The 24,299-nt window shown below is 47.6% G+C and overlaps 6 protein-coding genes across 6 annotated transcripts; 3 read left to right on the top strand and 3 right to left on the bottom strand.

Annotated features, from left to right (window-relative positions):
- Positions 1-66: 66 nt before the first annotated feature.
- Positions 67-315, top strand: ACHE_30499A (uncharacterized protein; the record flags this gene model as incomplete). Its single annotated transcript, XM_043277124.1, has 1 exon — positions 67-315. One exon carries the CDS (start codon positions 67-69, stop codon positions 313-315), a length of 249 nt encoding a protein of 82 aa, XP_043135034.1.
- A 3,890-nt stretch (positions 316-4,205) lies between these two features.
- ACHE_30498S (uncharacterized protein) lies at positions 4,206-5,980 on the bottom strand (the record flags this gene model as incomplete). The annotated part of the gene is made up of 2 exons (XM_043277123.1): positions 4,206-5,312; positions 5,372-5,980. 2 exons carry the CDS (start codon positions 5,978-5,980, stop codon positions 4,206-4,208), a joined length of 1,716 nt encoding a protein of 571 aa, XP_043135033.1.
- A 3,426-nt stretch (positions 5,981-9,406) lies between these two features.
- On the bottom strand, positions 9,407-9,999 carry ACHE_30497S (uncharacterized protein; the record flags this gene model as incomplete). The annotated part of the gene is made up of 2 exons (XM_043277122.1): positions 9,407-9,775; positions 9,835-9,999. 2 exons carry the CDS (start codon positions 9,997-9,999, stop codon positions 9,407-9,409), a joined length of 534 nt encoding a protein of 177 aa, XP_043135032.1.
- Positions 10,000-12,334: 2,335 nt separating this feature from the next.
- Positions 12,335-13,738, top strand: ACHE_30496A (uncharacterized protein; the record flags this gene model as incomplete). The annotated part of the gene is made up of 4 exons (XM_043277121.1): positions 12,335-12,358; positions 12,418-12,495; positions 12,545-13,173; positions 13,222-13,738. 4 exons carry the CDS (start codon positions 12,335-12,337, stop codon positions 13,736-13,738), a joined length of 1,248 nt encoding a protein of 415 aa, XP_043135031.1.
- A 5,700-nt stretch (positions 13,739-19,438) lies between these two features.
- Positions 19,439-20,070, top strand: ACHE_30495A (uncharacterized protein; the record flags this gene model as incomplete). Its single annotated transcript, XM_043277119.1, has 2 exons — positions 19,439-19,813; positions 19,879-20,070. 2 exons carry the CDS (start codon positions 19,439-19,441, stop codon positions 20,068-20,070), a joined length of 567 nt encoding a protein of 188 aa, XP_043135030.1.
- A 1,018-nt stretch (positions 20,071-21,088) lies between these two features.
- On the bottom strand, positions 21,089-23,572 carry ACHE_30494S (putative secondary metabolism biosynthetic enzyme; the record flags this gene model as incomplete). Its single annotated transcript, XM_043277118.1, has 1 exon — positions 21,089-23,572. The coding sequence occupies one exon, from the start codon at positions 23,570-23,572 to the stop codon at positions 21,089-21,091; it is 2,484 nt and encodes an 827-aa protein (XP_043135029.1).
- Between the last annotated feature and the right edge of the window lie 727 nt (positions 23,573-24,299).

Here is a 24,299-nt window from a genome sequence, read left to right as displayed (position 1 = left end):
ATCTCAGCTTTCTTAACACCTCTCCACCACACTTCTCAACTACTTTGACACTGGAATACCTACAAAATGCTCTTCAACATCAAGTCTGCCTTCTTCCTTGGTCTCATTGCCACCACCTACGCATCACCTATCTCCCTCAATGATACCGACGTCGACCTCGAAAACCGGAGCCTCGAAGTCAGAGCCGCAGTTGAGCCTATGAACTGTGGCGGCAAAACCTTTACCGAAGACCAGATCAAAGACTCCATCAGCCAGGCCAAGTCAACCCGGTCGCTATCCAGCCCATTTCATCAACAAGAAGGGGAAGGGCAATGAAAAACACATTCCCACTGGAGGGCCTGAGGGCTTGGAGTACCCTATCAAGGAAGACGGTGGAGTATGGACTTCCGGTATGTACTCTTTGTCTGCTTGTTGTCCGTCCTTTTCTAGTAGAGTCTGTATTCTAACTTTCTTTGGATGTCAAAGGTTCCCCAGGTAAATATCGCGTTGTCGGTAACAAGGACTTCAAGAAGTTCATGGGAATGACAATGCACATCGGGAGTCCCAACAGTGGCAGAATTTAAGCATGTCGGAGTGTTTCAGACATAGAGAAAGAAGAGGAAGAAAGGAGGAAAGAGCAAGAAGAAAAGAGCAAGAAACAGTCTGAAGAGGATAAGAAGAAGAACGAGGAAAAGAAGAAGGAGCAAGAATCAGACAACTGCAAGAGAAGCAAGAAGCATCACAAGGGTGGGTGTAAATAAATGGCTTGATCTTGGTCTGTTATTTGGTTTCGAGCGTGGATTTGAAATTTTGTACATCATAACTTTATCAGAATATTCCAGCATATCTTGAGAAAGCTTTGCCACGGCCTCTCCGATAGCCCCAACTGTTTAAGTATTCGGCACATACGGCCATAGTGTATGGAAAACAAGACCTCCTGTCCACTTAGCTGTACTCAAAGCGCATGTCAAGCTTGGTCAGTAGTTTTGCTATTTTCTCATTTCTGCCTCAAGCGTAAACGCAGAAACCAAGTAGTAGTTTGAAGTCATTTAACATAGATTAAGTTTGGTAGAACCACTCTAGACGTACTTTTAAATGGGTACACTAGTTTAGATAGGAATATCATTTCGTTAGTATTCACTAGTCTGAGCCCGCGACAGCCATCTGAATAGAAATTCCCTGGCAAAGTGCACATCCCTTGTAGCTGAGAAATTACTTCTTCCCTAGGTTGTGTTGGTATAGTGATCTTGAAAGGCCAGGAGAGCAAGTCGTTGTTACTGTTTTCTTAAGTTGGAGGAAGGTGTAAGGGGCCTTGGAAGAGAATCTGAGATGTTGCTCTCAGACTGAAGTGGTCTTTGCACTTACAGTAGAAGGAGTGGGTGGTGCAGCTTGCATTGTAATGTGTCACAATAATATTTGTCTTGACACGCCCTACGAGCTTGATTATCAGAGAGGCCTTGAAGCCGATGATGTATGAATGGTGCACCACTGTGCCAATAATGGTATTGCCGAGCGTGAATGCCCAGTTAGGAGGTGAAGCGACATTGAATATCAGGACTGCCAGTCATTGTGGCACAAGGCATGTTGAATGAGTGGATAAATTTGTTGTATATCGTTACAAGTTGCTGTAGTGAGGTTGACCTAGCATGTTTCGTATGAGCTGTGATGGAGAAGCGTATGGTGAATAGGCCTAGCGAGGGAAGGGAATATGAAGACAAAGTGGCCGAAATAGTTAAAGAAAATCTAAATGAGTAAGAAAAGACTAAGATGAACTGAGCCGCCAGAATGTCCAGATGGTGCTGGTTACCTAACAGGGGCCTAGGGGTATCGTAGGCTTAACACAACCCCCCAGTGCCAGGTCTGAGAATGCCCTGCTGGGCTTCCTAATGAGGAAGCGACGAAAACATTGGGTCAAATCGACGAGTCCGAGCGTCCTCATGAGTTGCAATGGCGCTGGAGTCATGAACCTCATCTCTGGGGACGGGGAGACGGGTGCCCTTTTGGCCGCGCACATGGATATCGACCATATATCCCCTTTCACGAGAAGCGTGCGCGTGGGTAGGAAAGTAGCCCAGCAGCTTTGCAGAGTAACCTCAAAAGTGTTTCGCTGGAGCTGGACGGGAAAAGCCATAGTATCGTCTTTCCGGATGCAAATCTTGATATCGTGGTCCAATGGTGTTTTCTGTGGATTGTGGGCTTGTCTCGCTAGGCCTGTTTGCCAGCCCACCGGTATACGTCCATGATGACACCAAAACGCAAGTTGTTGACCGGATGACACGGCCTTTGAGGAAGGGACTCGCTCCATGGGGCCACATTGCATCCACCCATGGTGGATCGCAGCCACTTTTGGCGGGTTGACAGCTCCATTGATAGTGGCAAAGACGAAGCTACATTGGTGACTGGAGGATAACAGATGTTCAGCAAGGTGCCCTAGTTGACATTCCGCCTATAGTCAGGGCTCATAGTAATTGACTCATCATTGGCTCACTTCCTTATTCGTTCTGCCTAGGGCTGCTGGATGCCTCCCACTATCTTTGCCGATCCAGCGTCTGGTTTAATGATCTGCAAAGGAAAGATCCTCGGACCAATAGTGGTCATCTCAACCTTTACAGAATACGAAGCCATATCAATATTCAATAGCACTCCATATAACCTCCATGGTGCCGTATTCACCCAAGGCATTAACCGAGCTGTGCGGGTTACAGGCAAGATCTGCAGCGGAGCGGTATGCATCAATTGCTGCGCTATGATCAATGCCAGTGTGCCTTTTGGGGGCGTCGTCACAGTGAGTGGGGACGAGAACTGGGCAAGGTGAGTCTCCTTCCATTGCAATGGATGCGTTTCCAGGCTAATTATGATAAAATGGAGGAATCGTGGAACACACTAATTCTAAACTATGCTTGTCAAGTAAGCCCCACTAATTTGATCATATATGGAAGTATGGAGTAATACTGATGGACTCTGCTTTAGCATGGTGAACTGAGTGGTAGTAAGTCCGTACATACGAATAGAAACTGCCAGCAGAATACTAGCGTTTACAGTTTTTTTTTTTTTTTTCCCTTTTGCACTAACAGGCTTCCGTAAGTAGTTGGGTTTCTCTGTTGCAGGTGATCAAACGACTAAAAATCATGGTAGACAATTTATCCTCTACCTCTGAGTGACGCGAAATGCTGATGGCCGTTGCTGCTCCCGCTCATTCTCGTCGATTTCAAGACTACCCTAAGATGGCTGGGGTCTTCGTGCGTGGCTGTGGCTGGGGCATCTGAATTCCCGGTGAATATGCCAGTTTCTTGGACGGATCTAGCTCGCTTCGAGCGTAATCACTGAAGAGCTATGAAAGGTTGGCCATTGGTGCTCGTTCCTGTCGACTCGACGACCCGAGATCAAAAAGCATCGCCACCACCGTACCTGGTCATTATTCTACAGTGAAGTGAATAAACCGCATTATGAAGGACCCTGCAATGAATAAGCAGGCATAATGCACTATGACTCCTAAGAGCCCTTTCGTTCTCCGTACTTCGTACTCCTTAGAAAGCCACCAATCATCACCACCGGATACAATTTCCTCGGAGGCACGCCGTTTTCTCGGATGAGTCGAGTCTATAGTACTATCCACCAAAATATCCACCGGAACTACATACGTGTACCATGGTCATTTCCAATAACCCTCGCCGTGACCCCTTGTAGTCCACGAAAGCAGCGACCAAGGAAACAGCCGAGGCTATCTTATCAGCTTTCCAGATCCTCCGGCAAAGCTTAAGAAATCAGCAAGTGGGGCGGCTAAGCGATTGGCTGGTATTGCGTCCGGGTTGGTCTAGATGGTGCGTGCAGTTATGCATGGTTGATTGAACGGGAGGGACTAAAGGAGTCTGGGCGCGGCGGTATTGCCACATTGGGTCCGTGTCTTTTCTTTTTTGCTCATGCTTGGGCTTGTGCTCGTATAGATTGCTTGTGGTTGTTTATTGGTATGTACGGTACATAGTAGGTATGCGTTGCTTCGGGATGGATATCGGATACGGAAGGAGAATAGATCAGAATGTACAGCATACTCCGTATTGAAAAATGCATGATTGTTATTATCGAGAGGCTCTATGCTGATCTAACTAGTCCACCGTCTAGTCTAGTCTATCCAACAAGCACCATCCCTTAGATACAGTATTACAGTACAGGGTACATCATGTGCATCGTAAGATATATATATATATGAAAAGAGGATCCGCTCACACTCACGGCGCAGCAGGCTCCTGACTAACCCGCCGTCCCTGATTCGCCTTGCGATCGGATGCAAGCGTCTGTGCAAACTTACTCTTCTCACGGATCCAGGGACCCTTCCAGTAGAACACGTAGACTGGGGCGACGACCACACAGGACAGACAGGCCAGCACGGTCGACGCGTACTCGACGTGCCACTTGTTGCCGATGTTGCTATACATGGGAGTTGCGTACATGGCCGAGATACCGGCGAGCAGGTCACGCGCGAAGGCGTTACCACCAGTCGCGGAGGCAGAGTATACACCGTAGGCAGCTACCATGTAGTCGACGGAGGAGAGGTAGATGGCGTAGTTGGCGATACCGACGCAGGTTGAGAAGATCATAGAGCCGATCCAATGGACGTTGCGCTCGCGGCCGAAGGAGGTCCAGGCGAAGCCGAAGAGACCAATGGGTTCGAGGGGTGCGAGCCAGAGGAGCCATTTCAGACGGCGTTCGGCGGGGATGGCATCGTTGCCCTGGGTTTGACGGATGTGTTCATCGCGTATGAACCACGGGAAGTAGGAGAAGTACGCGAGGAAGTAGGCGACGTTAATGGGGATGACAGCCCAAGCCTGACCCAGGACACCCCAACCCCATCCTTGCTCGTAGACGATGGCGAAACTCTCGAGGAAGGTGAAGATCAGAGCGTCGGAGAAACCGGATAGGAGAGACATGGACAGCACAATGGGCTCGCGGACGAACATGTAGAAGGGACGGATCCAAATCTTGCCGGCTTCATGGAGCGAGACACGAGGCTTTTTCAGCTCGTTGGGGCCGTAGATGTTCGGATCCTCGCCAGTCTTGCGACGTCGCTTGGCTTCCTTGTCCATGATGATGGTGGAACGACTTTCGGGCATGAAGAACATGATGAATTGGACAACTCCTCCGAACATGAGCTGGATCCAGAAGAACCAGTGCCAATTGAGGAAGCGTCCGATCGGACCACCGATAACACCACCGATACTGGTACCAATGCAGGAGGACAAGACGATGAACGCGAGAGGAAACTGTTGCGAATCGGGTTCGTACAAGTCGGCAATCAGACCAAGAGTGACACTACCACCGGCGGTAGAAATACCACCCTGAACGGTATTAGCGCATTGTTCATTGCTCAAGTCGTGCCGTCATGAACAGAACTTACCAGACCACGAGCGACGAGAATCGAACCCCAGTTGGGAGCCAAGGCAGCGGGAAGTTGCCAGATGTTGATCAAAAACATCGACAGCTGCAGAATAGGCCAGCGACCGAACTCCTCACTCCACGGCGCCCACAGTTCACATCCAATGGAGTATGTCACCAGATAGATCATCTGTGCCGTTCGCGCATGTTGCTCACTGATATCGAACGCCTTGGAGAGGGGTTTCACAGCATTGGGGAAGACGGAGGTGTTGAAGTTCATGGACACCTGCACACCAGCAATGGCAGCCAGGTACATCCATTTCTTCCACCGGGGCCAACAGAAGGCCAGTATCTCGTAACAATCCGACTCCTTCAACTCGCGCTTTCCATCCGAGCGAGTGCTTTGCTTTTCCGCGTCTTCTTTTGCAGCAGCCTCGGGTCCACTGCTAGGAGTGGACGACTCTAACTCTTTATCCGAGGATATTCTAGGATCCTGCGGAGTGGCTTCGGCCATTGTGCAGGTTTGTGGGGGTATCAAAACTAAAGAAACACACAGACAAAAGAAAAAACGGTCTGGGGAAGGAAGGACAGGACATTTTGTACTATTCACATTCCAGTGATGAATCAGCATCGGTTAGAAAAGATAACCGTATCATCGTCATTTTGGTCCAAACCGGATTTCCCAAAGCAGCATCGTAGTTCGGTCCACCGATCGGCACGCGAAGGTTTTTCTGCGGGATGACATCATGGAATGTGCGCGTCCCAGAATTACTTGGCTTTCGGCTGTTCATCGGGAAGCCGTGCTCGTCCAATTAAGATCTCGGCTTCCTCGGCGATACGTGGGATCACGTGAACTATTGATGTCATAGGATTTTCCGACGATCCATCCGAATGACTTCATGTCGCCAGCTTGATTATGCATATTTGTGCACATTGGATGACTATACCCGAGCATAGGGGAGCATAGTCGAAGGTCGAAGAATTGTGCTGGCTGAAGACGAATAACAGACAACATCAGCATTGCCCCATCATCTTGGCAAGGTACTGAGTATGGCATACCTCATAGTAAGTCAGTCATTGCCGATATGCCCTGCCAAGGTTATACCCGGAGAGCAAAGTCAGAGCAAGCAATTGCGCATGGGCACTTTACCAAGAGCCAAGAGCTCCATAGTGCATCTCGCTAAGAAGGATCAAAGACAAATGGCTCAACCGGGCACCATGTATAATTTTTGATGGGACATAGTTACTCCATAAAAATCACTTGAGATCACTAGACATCCTGCCTAAAATCACTTGCTGGGCCAGGTACATATAGTAGTAGCCGATCGTTCGGAAGTTGGATACTCACTCCCCTTAAATACCCCCAGGGGCAGGCCGTCAGCAAAAGTGGATGCGTGTGAAAACCAGATTCAAAAGATATCACATGACATCAGAGTGAGAAAACCCCTGAATTGTACAAGGGCATGTGGCGCTCATTCGACGGCGATTACCTCCGTGCTATGTGGTCGTGGCAGATTCCAGCTGCATTCTGCAGCATCTTACTGGGTACTTGGGTGGGTATAGGGGTCAAATGGATCCATAACAGTTGATTGATCTATTCTATCTGCGAGGACTAACAGCTGTGCCCAATTTATTGGACGAGATTCTTGTAAGTAACAGTCTGGGCTATTACTCGTCTCACTGGCTCGTTTGTCAGGCCGTATCGCCGCTGCTGGCCCTCCGTGAAAACCGCCCGAATGAAGGACCACGCGTATTCCGTATTCAGATGCTCCGAGGTTTATCTCCTTATCACGGAGTTCTTTCAGACGCCAAGACAAACCAAACACATTGGAAGCCGAGGTAGACCTTTACTGTTAGGGTTGTTCCCGCACTGTCAAGTTTATCTTGAAAAGGCACTGCAGTGCTGCCCAGACATGCGGCAATCGTGTAGCTACTGATTTATCCACAGATAGTCTCAGACCCTTCTTGGATGCATCAATATGTACCTGGTGATGCAAGCTTCCTCATGTACCAGAGACTATCTCTTAGACAGTCATTTGTTCGATAGTCATAGATGACCATTGGTCTCGTCACTGCACTTTTGTTGCTATGCTGATTGGTTGGCCTGTATTCCAATGCCTTCAATTTCGTTATGGACCCTTCTTAGGAAGATGGTCTCGTTGTATGTTGAGATGAGACCGTACGTCATTTCTAGGTCGCATGTACTGCGCTGGCTGGGCTAAATTACGAGTATAAACATCTGTGCGGGAGATAGAGAAGGAATCCAACTAACCTAGGATGTGTTCCATGTAAATCCTGGAAACATTGTCTCATGATACGCATGCAAAGTTGCCCCAAGTTTCTCTCAGTGTTCAGTGCTCATTTGGAGCACAACAGCTGTCGCGTTTGTACCATACTTGTGAGAATTTCTGTGTCTGGGTTTCCGATGATTTCTATGTATAGCTCAAATCAGAGAATAGGCGTCCACCCAGAAAACTTTCTTCAGCGCCAACTTAATTTTCCATTGCTGCCACATTTAGCAAAGGCCGGATTTTCCCCGGACAATTCGCAACATTTGAAATCCCCGAATCTGACATCCACATTTGGTATGTACAGAGACTGCCAACGATTTATCCCGCATGCCGCCGAAGCTTGGACTCAATCTTTTGGTCACCGCAATCGCTATGCTCATCCATGAGATAGAAAAGACCAGAGGAATCAATGGATGGTGAGTGATAACCGCATTCCTCACCCAATAGTAGCCGTCATTGAACACCCAAAATCCATCCAAAATCCATGATGGATAAAGCTGATGTGATGCTTTAACCGGGGCGGGGGTTTGTTTGGGTATCCTTGGGCGAGTTGGCTCGACCCTCCGGCGGTAGGCCCGCACTATCTTCTCTGAGGATTCATATTTGAGCCTATAGAGGACAAGGAGTATTTCTCTATATGTCGAGCAAATCCCGATATTCGTAGTCGTCGTAGTATTTAATTGAATATTGTGAAATGCGCTGGTTTTGATCCTATACAGGCCCTTTGCAAACTAAACATTCTCTTGTGTAAGTGGCAAGCAACAATAATGCAGTGCTCACAGCTGCCAGCCGCTCATATCTCTATCGCCAGAAATAGACTTGTACCAAGAGACGTCAGGAACCTCTGCCAATCACCACTGAAGAAAAGCCCGATTACACCACGGATGACTTTCTCCCGTTTGGGTCTTATTGTTGAACCCGATGACATATCTGCTGTTACAATTTTAGCCAACGCGAGAAGCCCAGTATATGCGACATACACTTCTTTGAGTTCTGGATTCCAAACTAAATGCATCAATCCAAACAATAAGGGAGTAATGCCCAGCTCTTTGAGTTGTTTGTATTCGACCAAGAGTCAGTATGCAGGCAAATATGCAATATGCTCCGCACATACGTGTGTACATTCAAATGCCCCCCCCCCTTGATATCACGCTCAGATCGAGGAAGCGTCCAAAACAACCGACATCGATCATGTTTATCATCCAGCCTAACCCCAGGAAGTATATTTCATACTAGATAGCACACAAACCAGGCACCAGGCCACAGTCGTCCTGGCTATCTACCCTATAGCCCAACGATGCAGGCGTAACCGTGCTATTCTTCTCCGTAAATAGCTTGACGGCCCGCACTGTTTGAAATACAGCTTCGGGGGCTATATTTGTTGCCTGCTCTGCTCTCTCCTCGGGGGGGGGGGTCAAATTCGGTACTCAGGTCGGCCATCTGCATGTAGACTCTCATAAGAGCAATTTGGTGTTGGAATCATTCTTCTTAACTGGAGGTCTTATCATTTGGCCTCGTCACTCGTATATTGATCATATTTTCCCCAACTCTTGGGCTTGATTATCCATGTTGAAGAGCTGGGATATTCGCGGGTGGCTTCGGAGCTCAGGAACTTCTTGAACGATTTTCTGTTGGGCATTCTGGATGGCAGTGGATGAGAGTAAATGGTGAAGGAGAAGGTGTCTTTTAAAGTATATAAATCGTTGATGATAAATGACATCAAGTGAATAAAGAAAGCCCTTTCATATTTCGTAGCAAATTGTAACTTAATTAGCTTCTGCTTTCTCCTCATGCCCAACTTCAACCACTTCAGCGCCTGGATAACCACTACATCCCCTCCCCCATCGCATCCACACATAATCCACAATAGCAACAAGCCCAACCGCCACAAACCCCAGCCATATCATCACGACCAGTATTCCCACCGGCGTCAGAATCCTCTCGACGTTCCACAGCGAATCGAGCGTGCCTTCTGTGCCGAATCGGTTGGATTCTTTGACGCAATTATTGCGATGCGGGATGCTCGTCACTGGGTTCGGGGTCAGTGGAGGACATCGTAGCGGGCCTTTATGATGGCATGGGTTGTCGATTGCCGGTGGTGGGATGTTGATGGATCCTAGGCCGGATATATGATCCTAAAGAGTCAGTACAGAGACTTTTCATTATACACCCCAGACTAGAGAATAAGACATACGAGAGAGCCGCGAGAGCCATCATGAAACACCCAGATGCCATTTTTGGAGAAGAGGGTGTTCACGGCACGACCATTCTCATTATTGCTGCCGGTCCCGGAAACCGGCAGGGCAGCCGTGATGCTCAGCAACGAGATCAGAAAAAGGATAAGTGCAGAAAAATACATATTGAGACTGATAGATATTCAGCCCAGATAGAAACAGAACTGAGGAACTGTCCAAATATAAGGACACTGACAACTCTTGATCGGCACTCGCCCTTGCTGTGAAACTATTGTCCAACCCGGGGATTTTCCGTTCAATCATCTGTTGATAGCAAAGAAAGCAACACACTGAGCGGACGCATCACATGAGATCTTGATTCCCCTTGCAGGTGGCATTAGATAATTTGTTTGCTTCACGGTCTATTCGCATTCTCGGGACTGTCATCATGCTTATTCGGCTGACAGGTCCATTTACCGGTCGGCTCTTCTGAGTCTATCACAGTCATTATGCGCGTTTTGAGCGAAGCTCATCGCCAAGGTTCATCTTAAATGAGGATATTCGCGTCAATTCTTCATGGAGGATTCTTTGTTGATGTATCTCATGCGGTGCTAGAGAGCTGATAAGCGACCGCCTTTATTCTGCCGTCCTCGTCACGTCTCACCGCATTTATTTTAACGCCTGAGGCATGAAGTTGCCTGTTACGGTATTCCGTACCCTGAGTTGTTTGCTGTGGTCATTGGAGCAACACCTCTGGACGAAGCAGTAATATGGACAGATGTCTGAGATACGTACTCTAGCAACTTGGAAGTTGATAGTGGGCTCATTTCTTTGTTATTGACGATCTCAGTAGAACAACATATTGAAAGATTTCCCCGTGCTAAGTACGAAGTATACAGAAATGCTACCCAGCAGCTAAAGAAAGCATGAATAGTAAACAATATATAACACGTCTCCGGCGTACTTTAATATATTGGAATGCAATCCTGATAGTTTTATAAGGTGGTATTTCTACACGACGTTAGGGCTAAACAAGCAACAAGCTCAACAATCATTTTCCGCGCATTTACACCCATTGAGAGCAGAGACAAGAATCCGAGCTGGAACAGTAAACTGGTTCCCCAAATTATACATGCTGGTGGCAAGTTCTTGAAGCCTAGCGCATTGATATTTGACGCTGAATTTCGTATATTCAGATTGACACAGGAACTTTGGGGGGGTAATATTTGCCACTGTATACCTGCCATTGGAGTACCGAAATGCGAGAAATGAGTGGTATGGGCACTGTTTGGTGGAGGTGTGCCGGATTTCGATTTCGCATACGTCGGAGTTAGAGGCCTTGGAGCCGTTGAGGATATCGAACGAGGAAGGCATCGTGAGGGTAGGTCCGAACACTTTAGTCCATAAATAAGGGCTGTGAAGAAGGCAGAGATGTTCATGTCCGGTCAGACGCATTTCTAATGAATATAACATGGAGTAGTTAAACTGATGTTGCTCCCAGGACTTAGCAGCTTAGACAGACCTTCGATTAATTGGCAAACAACACGTGTATCCCGGCAAATTTTTCATATCACAATGTCCAACGGAAGCTTTCGCATGCTCTCTCGTAATCGGCGGCGTCTCGTTGGCGGAGAATGGCTGTTCCAGATATCCAGGAACTGGTCTGGAAGTAGCAAATGAAGGAGGTGGACTGGGCAGTAGAACAATTCCAGGAGAGTAATCTGAAAGCGCTGGTGAGACGCACCTTGGCCCCGGTTCCTGCACAGGGATGTCGTCTGGGGAATTCGTGTCCTGGCCGGGGTTGCGCGGGCCGGGGGCAAGGCGTTTTGCCCACGACGGTAGCCGATCGAGCAGAGCTGATAGGTGAGACATATGGTCTTGTTGACGTAAGTGTCAATAAGGAAAAGAGAGAGAAAATGATGTTCTTCAATTGTTCGTGATTTAGTAGACAGGTGTACAGCAAAATAATAGTTCGTTGTGTTTTTATGTGTTATTTTTGACGCGACTGGTATTCCTCTCACGATGATCCCTGCTATTATCGCCTTGGAGGGCTATAGTCAGATTTGATACAAGCTGAAAACCATAATCCCTGTCGGATCTCAATCCAGACTGCGAGGCTGGTCGGGAAACTCTTGACCTGGACCAGGGGTAGATTTGAGAATTAATATCAGCCCAGAATCATAGTCTCTGCCAGATTCTATTTTAGACTGCGTGGCTGACCAGGAAAGCCTTAGCCTGGGGACTTTTCTCCCTTCTAACTTATGACAGGACCAATGGTATAAGCTAATAGTCATGATCCATGATGGATGTCGATCTAGACCGTGAGGCTAGTCCTGTTGAATGAGAGGAATGTTCAATACGCGACTTTCTACGCACCTTTTTGACTTTGTACACTATCCGCTTCACATACGTATTACCTCGTATTTTGTTGTCAGCAGCAGAATTGACAAGATCATTATCCCCATACCTTCCAGTAACACTTCTTCACCCCTAAGCAACAGAACTGAAACCTACTTGACTATGGGTAACATTAGCAGCGCAGAGGTGAATTATGATGAATCGTTCCCAGTTAATAACACAATTTCAACTAATTGGGAGATTAGGATCGGACCGAATTAGATAGCCCAATCATTACGAAGCTCCAGGAACTGGAGGAACTTTTGCGCCGGGCTGGCGATATGGTATGATTTCCATTGACCCTTGAGTTACGACCGAGCTAACGCAACTAAGGAGGCCGCCGGCTCATTAAAAGCAATTCTCTCAGCCAGGGAATCAGTTGGGGACATTCGTGATATACTAATTCTTGAAGCACGGCGGCGTACGGCGCGAGTCGAGAACTCGAGGGATTGGTTCAAGACTAGGTTCCGGTCTCGAGAGGGGATATTGCTATCCGATGCCCACGTTGATCACCTTGCGGAGATAACCCAGGCCTGGGAACTAAGTGATTATAATAACCGCACCTTTGCCAACGATGTTCGCACCTGGGCTGCAAACCCGGCTGAGTTTTGGGGAACCACAGCGACCTCTGCGAGCTTTGTCGAGCGGTGCTTGCTGGACAAACAGGCGGCGGAGAAGATGAAGTTTAGTCCTATCCATCGCAGGGTCATCCTGGTTCTCCTAGCAGAATTGGTTGAAGAGGAAATACACCGTACTCGAGAAGGATCAAAGACCGGAAATTCTGCCAAGCTTCGCTCCCAAGCCGCATGGAACATTATTACTCGGGAGTACCCCAATCTCCCTGATGAAGAGCTCGAGAAGAAAAAGGAAAAGATCACCCGTGCGGCTTGGTATGGCAAGTCGTGGCTTCGGATCCAGAACACGGAGGCTATCCTGGCGTTGCCGTCGACTAATGCTAAGAAGTATGGACTGTCACTCCAACCTGATATCCGGAGCTGACTTGTGTTTAGGCTTGAGAAAGGGCGCCTAGAGGATATTGAGATTGAAGCTATAAATGCGTATGAGAGCACTCTCAAGCTTGGCGACCGGGTTGAGTTGAAGTGTGCCTATGAGGCGATCCGCAATGAATACAAGGCTCGGAACCGTGGCACTGCGACAGCTACTGAGCCGCCTCAGTCTCCACAAGTACCTCGAGGCCGGAAGAGGAACCAGGGATTCCTGTCAATTGAATCGAAAAGGTGCCGGGGTGTCACTCAGCCCTTGCCCGGCAAACCGCAGCCTCCAAGGTTCTTTCCTGCTCTTCCACAGATGTCGAGTCGATCTTCCACGGAGTCTTCCACAAACACCTTAACTGGTAAGCTGGAACCGGAATCAAACTATGTCTTCAATTCCGATGGTAGCACTCAAACTGAGTTACCAAGCTCCCAAGATGATGTGAATGTTCACCAAGAAATCCTTGACATTTTCTCGCAAATACCATTGGCGATACCATTTCTGCCCCGCGAAGATTTGTCCCTTTACAGTTAAATGACTAATTGATAGGTATGCCTTTTCCAATTTCCAAATCCTGTTTCCTTTCATACAATTTCCTAAGACAATCATCACAAGCCCGGTCCAAGCATGAGCACCCGCACGTTTGGAGTCATACATTGATTATTGTGGATAAATGCCGAAAATCCCTCATTGACTCTGCCCCCAGGGAGAAGGACCACACCCTCCGTTAAAGGAATAAGGATTATTTTTCCCCCTTCATTTATAAGTTCCCTCGCTTGGGTGAAGTACCGCAGAGAGAAGCCCCAGCCCTGTAAATGTCAGTCCGGTATTTGGAAAGGAGCTCACGATGGAGAATGACCGTATAATACACCCCTAGCTCAATGGCCAACTGCTTTACTGCTGTTACTATAGCCAGGCTGTAATACTTTTTTCCAGAGTCATCTTCAAATGCAACGCTGGCATTGTTGGTAACGAGGGTCTTGATCTCATTTCGAATGCTTTCAGCCTTTGGCGTAAGAGGTATGACATTCATCATCCTAACTGAACTAAAAAACAGATAAATAGCAGCTTTCACTCTTTGTGTTGTTCAAGAAGTTATCATTTCTTCTGCGTGATTTGCGCGGGGTAGGAGATTTGTGTCACAACCTGGCTTCTCTCGTGTCGTACCTAGGGTTCTAGTTAGTTGTATTTCGAGACTGGACACTTACCCTAAGTGTCTCCCAAGTAATCGTATGCTCAATGCCCCTCCGGGTCCGGTTCGGTATGTCGTATGTGTTGATGGGTATATCGCCCCCTCCAGGCTCCGTAAGATAATCAACAAATAGAAACGGTAAAGGTAACGAATAGAGAAACAAGGCCAACCGAGTACGTATACTGGGTTGTTGGTTAAGTGCGGACGAGTCAGAAACTAGAAGGTAACCAATGCTGAATGACTTGTATTGATCGCGAAGAACTAAGCTAAGTACATGAATGAGTGTCCTTATATATCCTTCCTTCTCCTGGTATGATGTTCTCATAGTATACTTGTATACCTATACCAGGCTGATGGTATAACATCCGTCTTGTATATTAGTATACTCCTTGCATATCACGTGAAACACGTGATCATCAGGTGCCAATACGCCGAATATCAATTTGATCCCTGTTCCTTCTTGCATATTCTCCATCAGCTGTTATCCAATGAGCCTGTCTTAACTCTGTATCATCACGTGAGGCTGATACAGCGAGTTCTGTAACAATTTGAAGGTTGCCCGACGATAGGCACGTGATATCAGATTCGACCATTGGGTAGGGCAATTCTCTAGAATATTTAATGGACATTGAGGCAATAATGTATTTAACAATTCTACAGATTATATTATTTGAGGTTCACTTACAACATATATTGCTCGATTTTATATAACCCCGACCCTAATATCCTTCACCATTGCGAAGGCAGACCGGAAAAAGAAAGAAAGAAAATCCCGGACAGGCATATAAGCAATATAAGTAAATAAATATATCCTCTATCCGTTGCTAGTTCAAAACTCATCGCATAAAGTACTTGTTATTGCCTCTAGATCCTTACCCCTGCCTTCGACCGACTTCAAAATAATTTCTTGAGACCGGAGACGACCGACCTATGGGAATGGTACATATCAACCAGCTTACATACCGGAGATATCTATCTTTGAAGAAGGCCTTGGAAAACCGCGTTTCAGTCCACGTATGGTCAACAGGAGTGTACTTACTAGACAGTTTCAAAGCAAATAAACGCACCTATCAGACGCATTAGAAGTAGTGTGTCTTCTTCAACTTGTCAATGGTTAACCAGCCAATATAAAAATAGTGCCTGCCTTGCAAATATTAAACAATACGTCCAAAATAAACGCATTTTCAAGGCACAATACCGAAGAGCCAACAAAGAAAGCTCACTTCTAAGGCGAAGCGCCGCCATGCGAGAAGCGCTTCTAGCCATAGCGCCAGTGACAAGTGGTTCACTACGTCGTCGCCCAGGAGGTTGCTTGGCTTCTGAGCCAGGCTACGGCAAACAAATGATACAAGCAGAAATGGAGATCGGAAGGACCGGGAACTGACATTCCATAGCAAACAACCGGCAAATATCCCCGAGCTTGTAACACAGGGCAGCCTCTTAGAATCCTTTAATATTACCAGGATATCGTATTCATATCACGTGCCTTTCGTAAAGCATCTATAAATATCGTGCGAGTCTTGCAAAGGAATGGTTCAAAATACTGATCACGCGAAAACTCACTGTTTTCTACTACAACCGCCAGCTAAAAACCATGATAGTAAGCCCGCTTACCTCAACCGTCAAAGCCATCCTAGAAAAGATCAATGTTCCTATAATGCACCAAATATCAGATGTCTCAGGTACCGAACCGGGAAAGGTCTATAATAGCAATGCCTTGCATAGAAGGGTGTCCCAGTTGATCTCTGATTGGTGGGAGATATCAAGGTTCTTCCCTCCCTCCTGAGCGCAATGTTTCCTGTCTAGATTTTATTGACCAAATATGTGTTTGACAGCATGTCGACTGGAGCAAACATGAATTTTTCGGACCCAGACCGATCAACAGCAAAACATTGAATGATTGCTGTTCCATTATCTGATAGCGCCACCGTCTTTCCTTGGGGTAGACTGGAGAAAGGATTCTGAGCCTATCTTGAAGGCAATAGAGAATATGTCCCTGATGTGCCAATAATATTCGTGACATCTATACCTTACTTTGCACCAAAGGAAGATCACAACCAAGGTACATCAAGCACCACTTTCTCCAACCGGTGAGAACATCCGAAAGAGATCAGGGCCATATTACCTCAGGCTAGAATCACGATAAACACAATGAAGGTCAAGTAGAGTATGTTGGTGATGCCATGACGCCGAGGATACGCGCGTTGGTACGAGAGGTAGGACTGGACAAGGTTCTCCTCCCTTGAACCACCTGTGCAATTGACGAACTAACTGAGTGGTCGTCGATAGAATTTCAAAAGCAAGATCATTGAATTTTCTACACCCAAGAAGGTCACCAACCCAATGGGTTGGGTGCGTGTAATTTCTATATAAAGACACAGCTGTTTTTCATGGGGCCATTTGATAGAGGAATGCATAGCAGTTATCTTCGGTGAGCCATCTATGACTACAAATACGCCGGCTATTTTTCCTACAGGGTAACCATGACTGCTCTCTCAACTGAGAGTGTATATGCACTCATTGAAGGACAAAGCCAGAGTAGACATGCACATTCGTTGTATTAAGAAGGTGCTAAAATCAAAGGTTTTCCTCGGTGATACGAGCCAACTTCTGTGAACATTGATAAAGGGGTTATTCTAAAAGGTTGGACCGATAATTAGACGTAGGGCAGGAATGCCAACTCTTCGAGCTTCGATTGCCAGCGTAGATGTGTGTAGAAGACCTGAATGATAAAGCTTATATGAGGGTGGGCCATAACCCTAAGAGCTATTGTCACCTTGCTGGAATCTGGAAACACGAGCATGGGGCTTACGACCTTGCATTGATTATTATTATTATTATTATTATTATTGTTCATACACGCATCTGTCAGCCCTATAGGCCGAGTGGCGGCAGGTCCTGCGGGGCAGCCGGGTAAGCCGCCGTAATGGTAGTCGCTATGTACATCGTCGCCTTTATACACATATCCTGATATCTCATTCCGCATGTTGTATGTCCCGTGCTACTGTTTTTGTACTGCTGTTCCCATGGCCACGAAGGTCCATGGGCCTGTTGGATACTATCTCGTTTCCTTCCCTACTTCTGCAAGCGTTTAACCTCAGCTGCACTATGCTGCCAGTTGCTTCGTGTCCGTTGTTGTGACTCGGTATGTGGTTGGTAGAGTTTGAAACTGGCTTAGGAGGCCTGTATCAAGCATAAAGCGCACTGCCTTCGGTACCAGGTCTGGCCGTGTTAGGTAGGCCCGGTAATCCAACTCCCGCCTTGAACTTGCATTGATTAGAAAAAGAATTATGTATCTGCAGACAACTAACAGGAGACAGAAATAATTGCCTAGATTTCTCCTCTCCCTTTCTCTTTTCTCTCTCTCTCTCTCTTTTTTTTTTTTTTTCTTTATATAGTGAACATATATACATGTATATTATATATATATAGGTGGCGTCTCACGAAGCTGCACAAATTTGCGTAGTATGCTATTCTCTTCTTGGTCTATGTTCAACGAGCCAACTAAAGACCATCGCCACTACCTGCAAATAACGCACAGACACAACCCATTTGCCTCCGCCGTTCATAGCTTATCAAATGCTGTCGGTAAAATACCCTTGGCATTGTCTGGGATAACCCCTGAACGCCTCCTGTCTTACATTCGATAAGGACCAACCGGAATGAACCCTCAACTTTCTGACAGATATAGCGGCAACCTGCAAGCGCGGCTAAGTTTTGTTTAGCTCTATTAGTTTGGCTGGTCAGTAAAGGCTATAGTATTCTGGATATCCATGGAAAACCAAACATAGTGGTACCAAGAACACCATCGGTTTGCCAGTCCAGCTTGGACTTCCGCTTTTAAATTACATGATCCAAACATTGCCGCCAATAGAAAATCATTTAAACGATTTGACAGGGACCAGAGGCAGACCTTCTCAGTTCCACGATCGAGTCGGACGGGAAACTGGCGCTCGACATCAGCCAAGGACTCGGAACAAGGTGGACACCATCAAGCTCGGAGGCGGAATAATTGACAGGCTTACATTATGCGGCTCCTGTCAGACGAGTCGGCTCCCTGCTTCAGACCCATTGCTATCATGCTGGGTGACGGCTGTCGCAAAGTCGGCCTTCCAGATGCATGCAAAAAGTACTACGTATCCTCCAACGAGCAATCAAAATCTATATCCCTGCCAGCCAAGCGCCGATGCTAACAGGGATCGAAAAATACGCGCAGGGATTGGATAGACGAGTGGTATTGAGGTAAAGGCGTCCTCACGGGGTCGAGCATTCTTAAAATCACGCGCATTTTCTGCATTGAACTATGTTGTCCCAAGCTCCCCTGTATTGAATATAGAGAAAATAGGAGCTCACTTCTTTCATAAAAAGATGCAGGTGACGCTTCCGAAAATGGACGCGGGCTAGTGGTTGTGGTCGGTTCCCATGGTCTAGAAGTCTGCTGGGATTATGGGCCAGACTATGGCCAATTACGAAGCGCAGACAGACCGCTATGAAGAGCCTATTTCCTAGTACTTGACCTGAAGATTCATAGCAAACAGTGCACGAACATCATGGAGATGCTATACAGAAGTTACACGGTTATCTCTAGAACCCGCCTCCTATAACTCTTCAATACATTACCTGGATCTTATCTCCTGTCCATATTAATATCACGCGACTTTTGTTGAATACTTTTAAGCCTTCTTGTTCAATTGCAAAGGTAATAATTCGATAACAATCATCGATACTCACGATCTTATACCGAATTTTCCACAATCGAACATGCTCATTGTACCACTGACCACAGAAGCCCAGTTTGTGGTAGACAATATTGCAAAAGATTTCCTACCAGATGCCACTAATTGGAAAATATGGGCTCAGAGTACAAACCTGTGTGCAGGCCAGTGGTTGGCGCGGAGAGTGTCCAAATTAACTACGCTGTTGGATAAAATTCCCAAAGTTCCAATTTCCCAATCCCTCATTCCCCAGAAATCTCACTAACCAAATATTCGCGTCAACAGGAACAAGACTTTGAATGGAACGTCTACAAATTTACCCGACCAATGAATATCTCCCCCAGGCACGAAGGAGACTGGTTAGTTGTCATCCCCTTGGCTGAGGGTGCAACTCTTCTTTCCTCTGGAGCTAGACTGTACAAGGGCTTTGCAGCAGTTGTCGACGACTGCTGGGATTACAGTCCAAATGTGCCTATGCTGTTCTTGAGGCCTAAGATTTTGGTCCCGAGTCCTATACCGCCACGAAGGGAATGGATCTCATTACAGCTTAGCGAAAAAGCACAGGATCTTCGAGAAGAAATCAAAGCGCTGTTACCTCAGGCTGGCACTTCGTGGGATCGTAACACGCACGAGATAAGCTACTCTAGCGACGAGTTGACCAAGAAGTTGTGCGAGCTGGGAGGTGACATAGTGCTGGAGAAGGTTTTCAATTCCCTCCTGATACCCTCCTAGATTACTAGGCTGACCAAACGATTTATTATTGATAGAGACTAATCTGGACTGTTGGGAAATTTCCTGTTCCTACAAGGGTTATCAACGAAAGGAGTTGGATGATTATTATCCCTTTATATGAGAATACAGTCCTTACTCCTAGGGGTAGATTGGAAGATGGTTGTTACACATGGATCCCCGATGAGCCAGTCATGCCTGCAGATACACCGGTTATATTCTGCCGTTGATATAGAGACTGTTCATACTGAGACTTAAGGTATCTGCAAAAAAAGGTCATCAAACCGGGAAAAGAGCAGAGCACCAAGATCTTTTGGATATGAGAAGACCAGTCCGGATATTCTTTGTTTGAGGAGAAAGTATTATACTGAAAACAGTGGTCTTTCATCTTTCCAAGCTCATAAGCGCACTTTAAAGCCCTAAGTGAGCCATTCTTGATCTAAGAAATACCACTAATGCTGATTAGACACCTAGTCGCCTTTTTTTTAGAAGGACATCGAAATCATACTGGAATGTGTCTTTCTCGCCTGGATGCAATTTCAACCATGAAATACGTCCATCTTGGACGGGGAAACTAAAGCTCATAGTATATGAGCTATCTTTTGTTCTCGTCCTGTGGTTGTTATAGAACCGGTTTTCTTGAGAAAGTAAAGGGACATCGAGCGTTGCGAACTCGTGGGCTAGGTGACAACTCTTTTGGTTGTCAGATCATCTGATGACTAGAGCTTGGTAAAAGCGTGTCGCAATTTGACAGAACGGTTGTATCCTCTGGGAAATCAAGCAGTTGTCACGGGCTCGGAATAGTAGATAATAACGAACTGAATTCCTATCTAAACTATTGTAGCCATCGACGAGAATATCGAATCTGGAGAAGAAAGAAGAAGAGGAAATCTATCTAGGTCATGAAGAGGTTTTAAGAGGATTGTTGGCGACATGACTGGATGGTGTTTGTGATGTATCATCCATTGCCGTAGTGTTGAACCACCATGTGAGCTATCATATGTGAGCCGTCACAGCAGTGGTGTAAAATATTGTGATGGATGAAACGATGAAGTCGTGGAGTGAGAGTATAGCGGATACAGCTAAGGTGAATATAAGGTAACAAACCAATGCATTCAAAACTCCTCTATGCCGCAATATCTATATACGTGTATTATGCAAATACTCGCCAATGCAGTGAATGCCCAAGAATACCAATCAAGTAACTTCAACCATGCAGTGACAATCAATTACAATGCAGTACAGCCACTAAAAACCCCACTGCACCAGCCAATTCGCCATCAACTCTTCCGAAATAGCTCCCAGCGAGTTCATCGTCCTACTCGCCTCCTTCGTCGCACCAACATCAATCGGCACCGACAACGCCCCCTCCTCATCGTCAACCAGACCACGGTAGAAATCGAGTAGTTTGAGCGCAGGCTTCTCCACAATCTCCTCCGCAGTCGGGTTCTCGATTTTCTCGAGTTCTCGGATCCACTCTGTAATTGGGACGGGTTGCACGGGGTACACGGCTTGGATGGCGGGAAGGAGGGTATCCCAGGTTGTGACGGAGGGGTTGACGAGGTTGAATACCGCGCAGCGGGAGTCGGAATGCGATTGTGTCTCGCGGCGGGTACTGATCAAGTCCAGCATAATGGATGCTAGCGAGTCGACGGGAATCCAGTCAATGGGAGTCGAGCCCAGTGCATCAGGGACTTTACCCAGCGACTTGGACGTCGCGACGATAGTAGGGAGCCATTCCTGACGAGACCAAAGACCCTTCTCGCTCGTCGGACCGGCGATCTGGCCCACGCGGTGGATGGTGGTTGGTACGCCGGAGCGGCGGGAGGATTCGAGACAGATCCGTTCGCCGATGTGCTTGGATTCACCGTAGCCTTGGGGGAGGACGACGTCAGAGTTCTCGATGGGAGCGGAGGGGACTGCAGGTCCGTTGGAGGCTTTCCAAGCGCCGATGGTGGCCACGGAGGAGATGAAGTGGATGTGTGCGTGGTGGGTACTTTGCAGGGAGAAGTCGACGAAGCGGCGGACGGAGCGGATGTGTACGTCTTCGAAGGAGTCGACGGTGATGTTGAAGTCGACGCGCCAGGCGTTGTGGATGACGGTGTCGACGCTTTGCAGAATCTCGGTGTATTTGTCGGCAGACAGGCCGAATCGCTCTGCGCCAAATGAGGCCTGGAGGAACTCAACTCTGTTCTGGGCGTCGGGACCGAAGGTTAGACCCTTTTCTGCAAAACTCTTTATTTGCCGTTCCTGGGCTTCAGAGCGGTTCAAGCAGTACACCTTCATCACTGTTGGGTCCTGCAGGAGGGCGCTGAGGATGTAGTTGCCCAGAGAGCCGGTTGATCCAGTGAGTATGACTGCGTGCTGGTCACTCGTGTTGTGTACATCCTGCGTCTGTGCTGGAAGGTCGTTGGTGTATTTCTCGAGAAGCGAGTTGATCTTATCGGTCCGGGACGCGCCGCCCTCGACGGAACCACGCATCAGGCCATAGACGAGACGGGCGAGGAGCTCGACAGTGGGGTTCGCATAGATGTCCTGCGAAGCGATGGAGCGGGGGCTGTCTGGGGATTGGTGAGACTGCAAGGCTTTGCGAAGAACGTTGCTGAGGTGCATCGTCTGCAGCGAGTCAAGACCAGCCGCGTAGAAATCAGTTTGGTCCGACTGGTTTGAGATGTCAAGGACATGGGAGACAATGTTCCGCAGGTACGCCGTAACGGTCGACAGATCAGCGTCCTGGGGCAATTCGAATTCAGGTCCCCCATCATCCGCGCTGTTGTAAATGGCATCGATCTCATCAGCATAGTCCTGGATGGTTTGCCGGCGCCTAGTACTGCCCTTGGGCGTGATCCCAAACGGTTTGCTTTGAGAAGCGACACCGATCTTGTTCTTCATTATTCGCCCGTGAGCTGGTCCGGCCTGGTTAGCTTCTTGAACCGTAGGCCAGATGCTTTCAATGAGTTCATTGACCGGCTTTGTCTCATTCCAGAGATGCCAGTTAGGCTCGACAAGCAATGCAGTCTGGAACCGGCTTTGGCCGATGACCAGAGCCCGCGAAACCAAGTGGTGTCCTTCGACAATCTTCTCCATGGTGATCGGGTTGAGCTTCTCTCCGTTGCTGAGCACAAGAACATCGTCATTACGGCCAATGTACTTCCAGAGACCGAACCGAGTCGGGTGCGGCGCAAAGAGATCCTTGGTATTATAGGCAGTCAATTCCGGGAAGGTGTGGAAGATGGCATGTTTTTCGATATTAGCGGGTCTCGGTATCACTAGTTCATAGAGGCCTTCGCCCCTGGGCTGCATCTCGAGGCCGTACGACGGATTCCAATTGAAGTACGTCCAGTCTTCCTCGTGCTCAGGAAGCAGGGTAGGCATGTAGCCAGATTCACTGCTTCCGATCCAGTTGATCAAGCGGGTGTGTCCGATAATATGGTTTCCTGCTTCCGGCGACAAAGGTGCACCAGCAAAGAAGACATATCGCAGGTTAGAGAGTGCTTCCATCGAAGCAGAAGATTTGGTCATATCCTCCAAAATGGATGGTGGGAACATTGCGGCCGTTGGTTTGGCCACGTTTAGTATATCTGTCGCAAGCTCGGCTGACATGGGCTTGTCGGGAGCAAGAAGGAATGGAATATCATGAAAAACAGATAGCAAGAAAACAGTAAGACCCATGAGGTGAAAAAACGGTGTAGTGGTGATTATGTAGTTGCCGGGGTCGAGGATGTAGGGCATTCCCCAAATCCGTCCTGAGGGAACAGGCAGGGAGGGGATCTGCTCAAGAGCACCGATGAAGCCGAAAGTGAGATATACCGGCTTAGGTAGTCCTTTTTCTAGTCAGTAACTGCAGGAATGCCTTTATGAGGATGGTGAGTTTCGTACCTGTTGTGCCCGAGCTGTGGATGATAAAGGCCGTGTCATCCTCGATTTCTTCGTACGTCTTGGAGAATGGGTAGAAGGAGGTCTGTGATTCAAGCATTTCGGCAAAGGTAGGGAGCTCCTGCACATCCAGACCAGGACGGAGGCTCTGGAGTTCGAACGCTTTCTGGCTTCTCTCGGCAGTATATACCAGGCATGAGCAGTCGGTAGCATCGAAAAGGCTCATGTGTGCTTCGTCCGAGTTCCGGGTTGATGAGAGCAGCGGCTGCCATGCATTAGCATCTGCTCCGTCTTATCTCTTTTACTACAGTCAGAACCTACCTTGTAACCAGTCTTGTTGCAGGCCGCGATGATGACCAGGTACCGAATATCATTGGCACCGATAAAGGTCAGGGTATCGTGATTATCACTGCGGCCATACTTCTTCTCAATCCACCAGGCAGTATAATTGATTGCGTGGGCAACTTCCTTATAATTCAATTCCCGGAAGCCATCATCCAGAGTCGAATTGTTCCTGGGCATGGAACCGGCAATCTTGTCAGGGTAGAACTGACCCAGATGGTCGATGACATGAGGCAACAGC

Source organism: Aspergillus chevalieri, chromosome 3 (assembly GCF_016861735.1).
Source record: "Aspergillus chevalieri M1 DNA, chromosome 3, nearly complete sequence".
Classification (NCBI taxonomy): Eukaryota; Fungi; Ascomycota; class Eurotiomycetes; order Eurotiales; family Aspergillaceae; genus Aspergillus; species Aspergillus chevalieri.
Note: the sequence above shows the minus strand (reverse complement) of the source record. Positions and strands in the feature narration are given on the sequence as shown.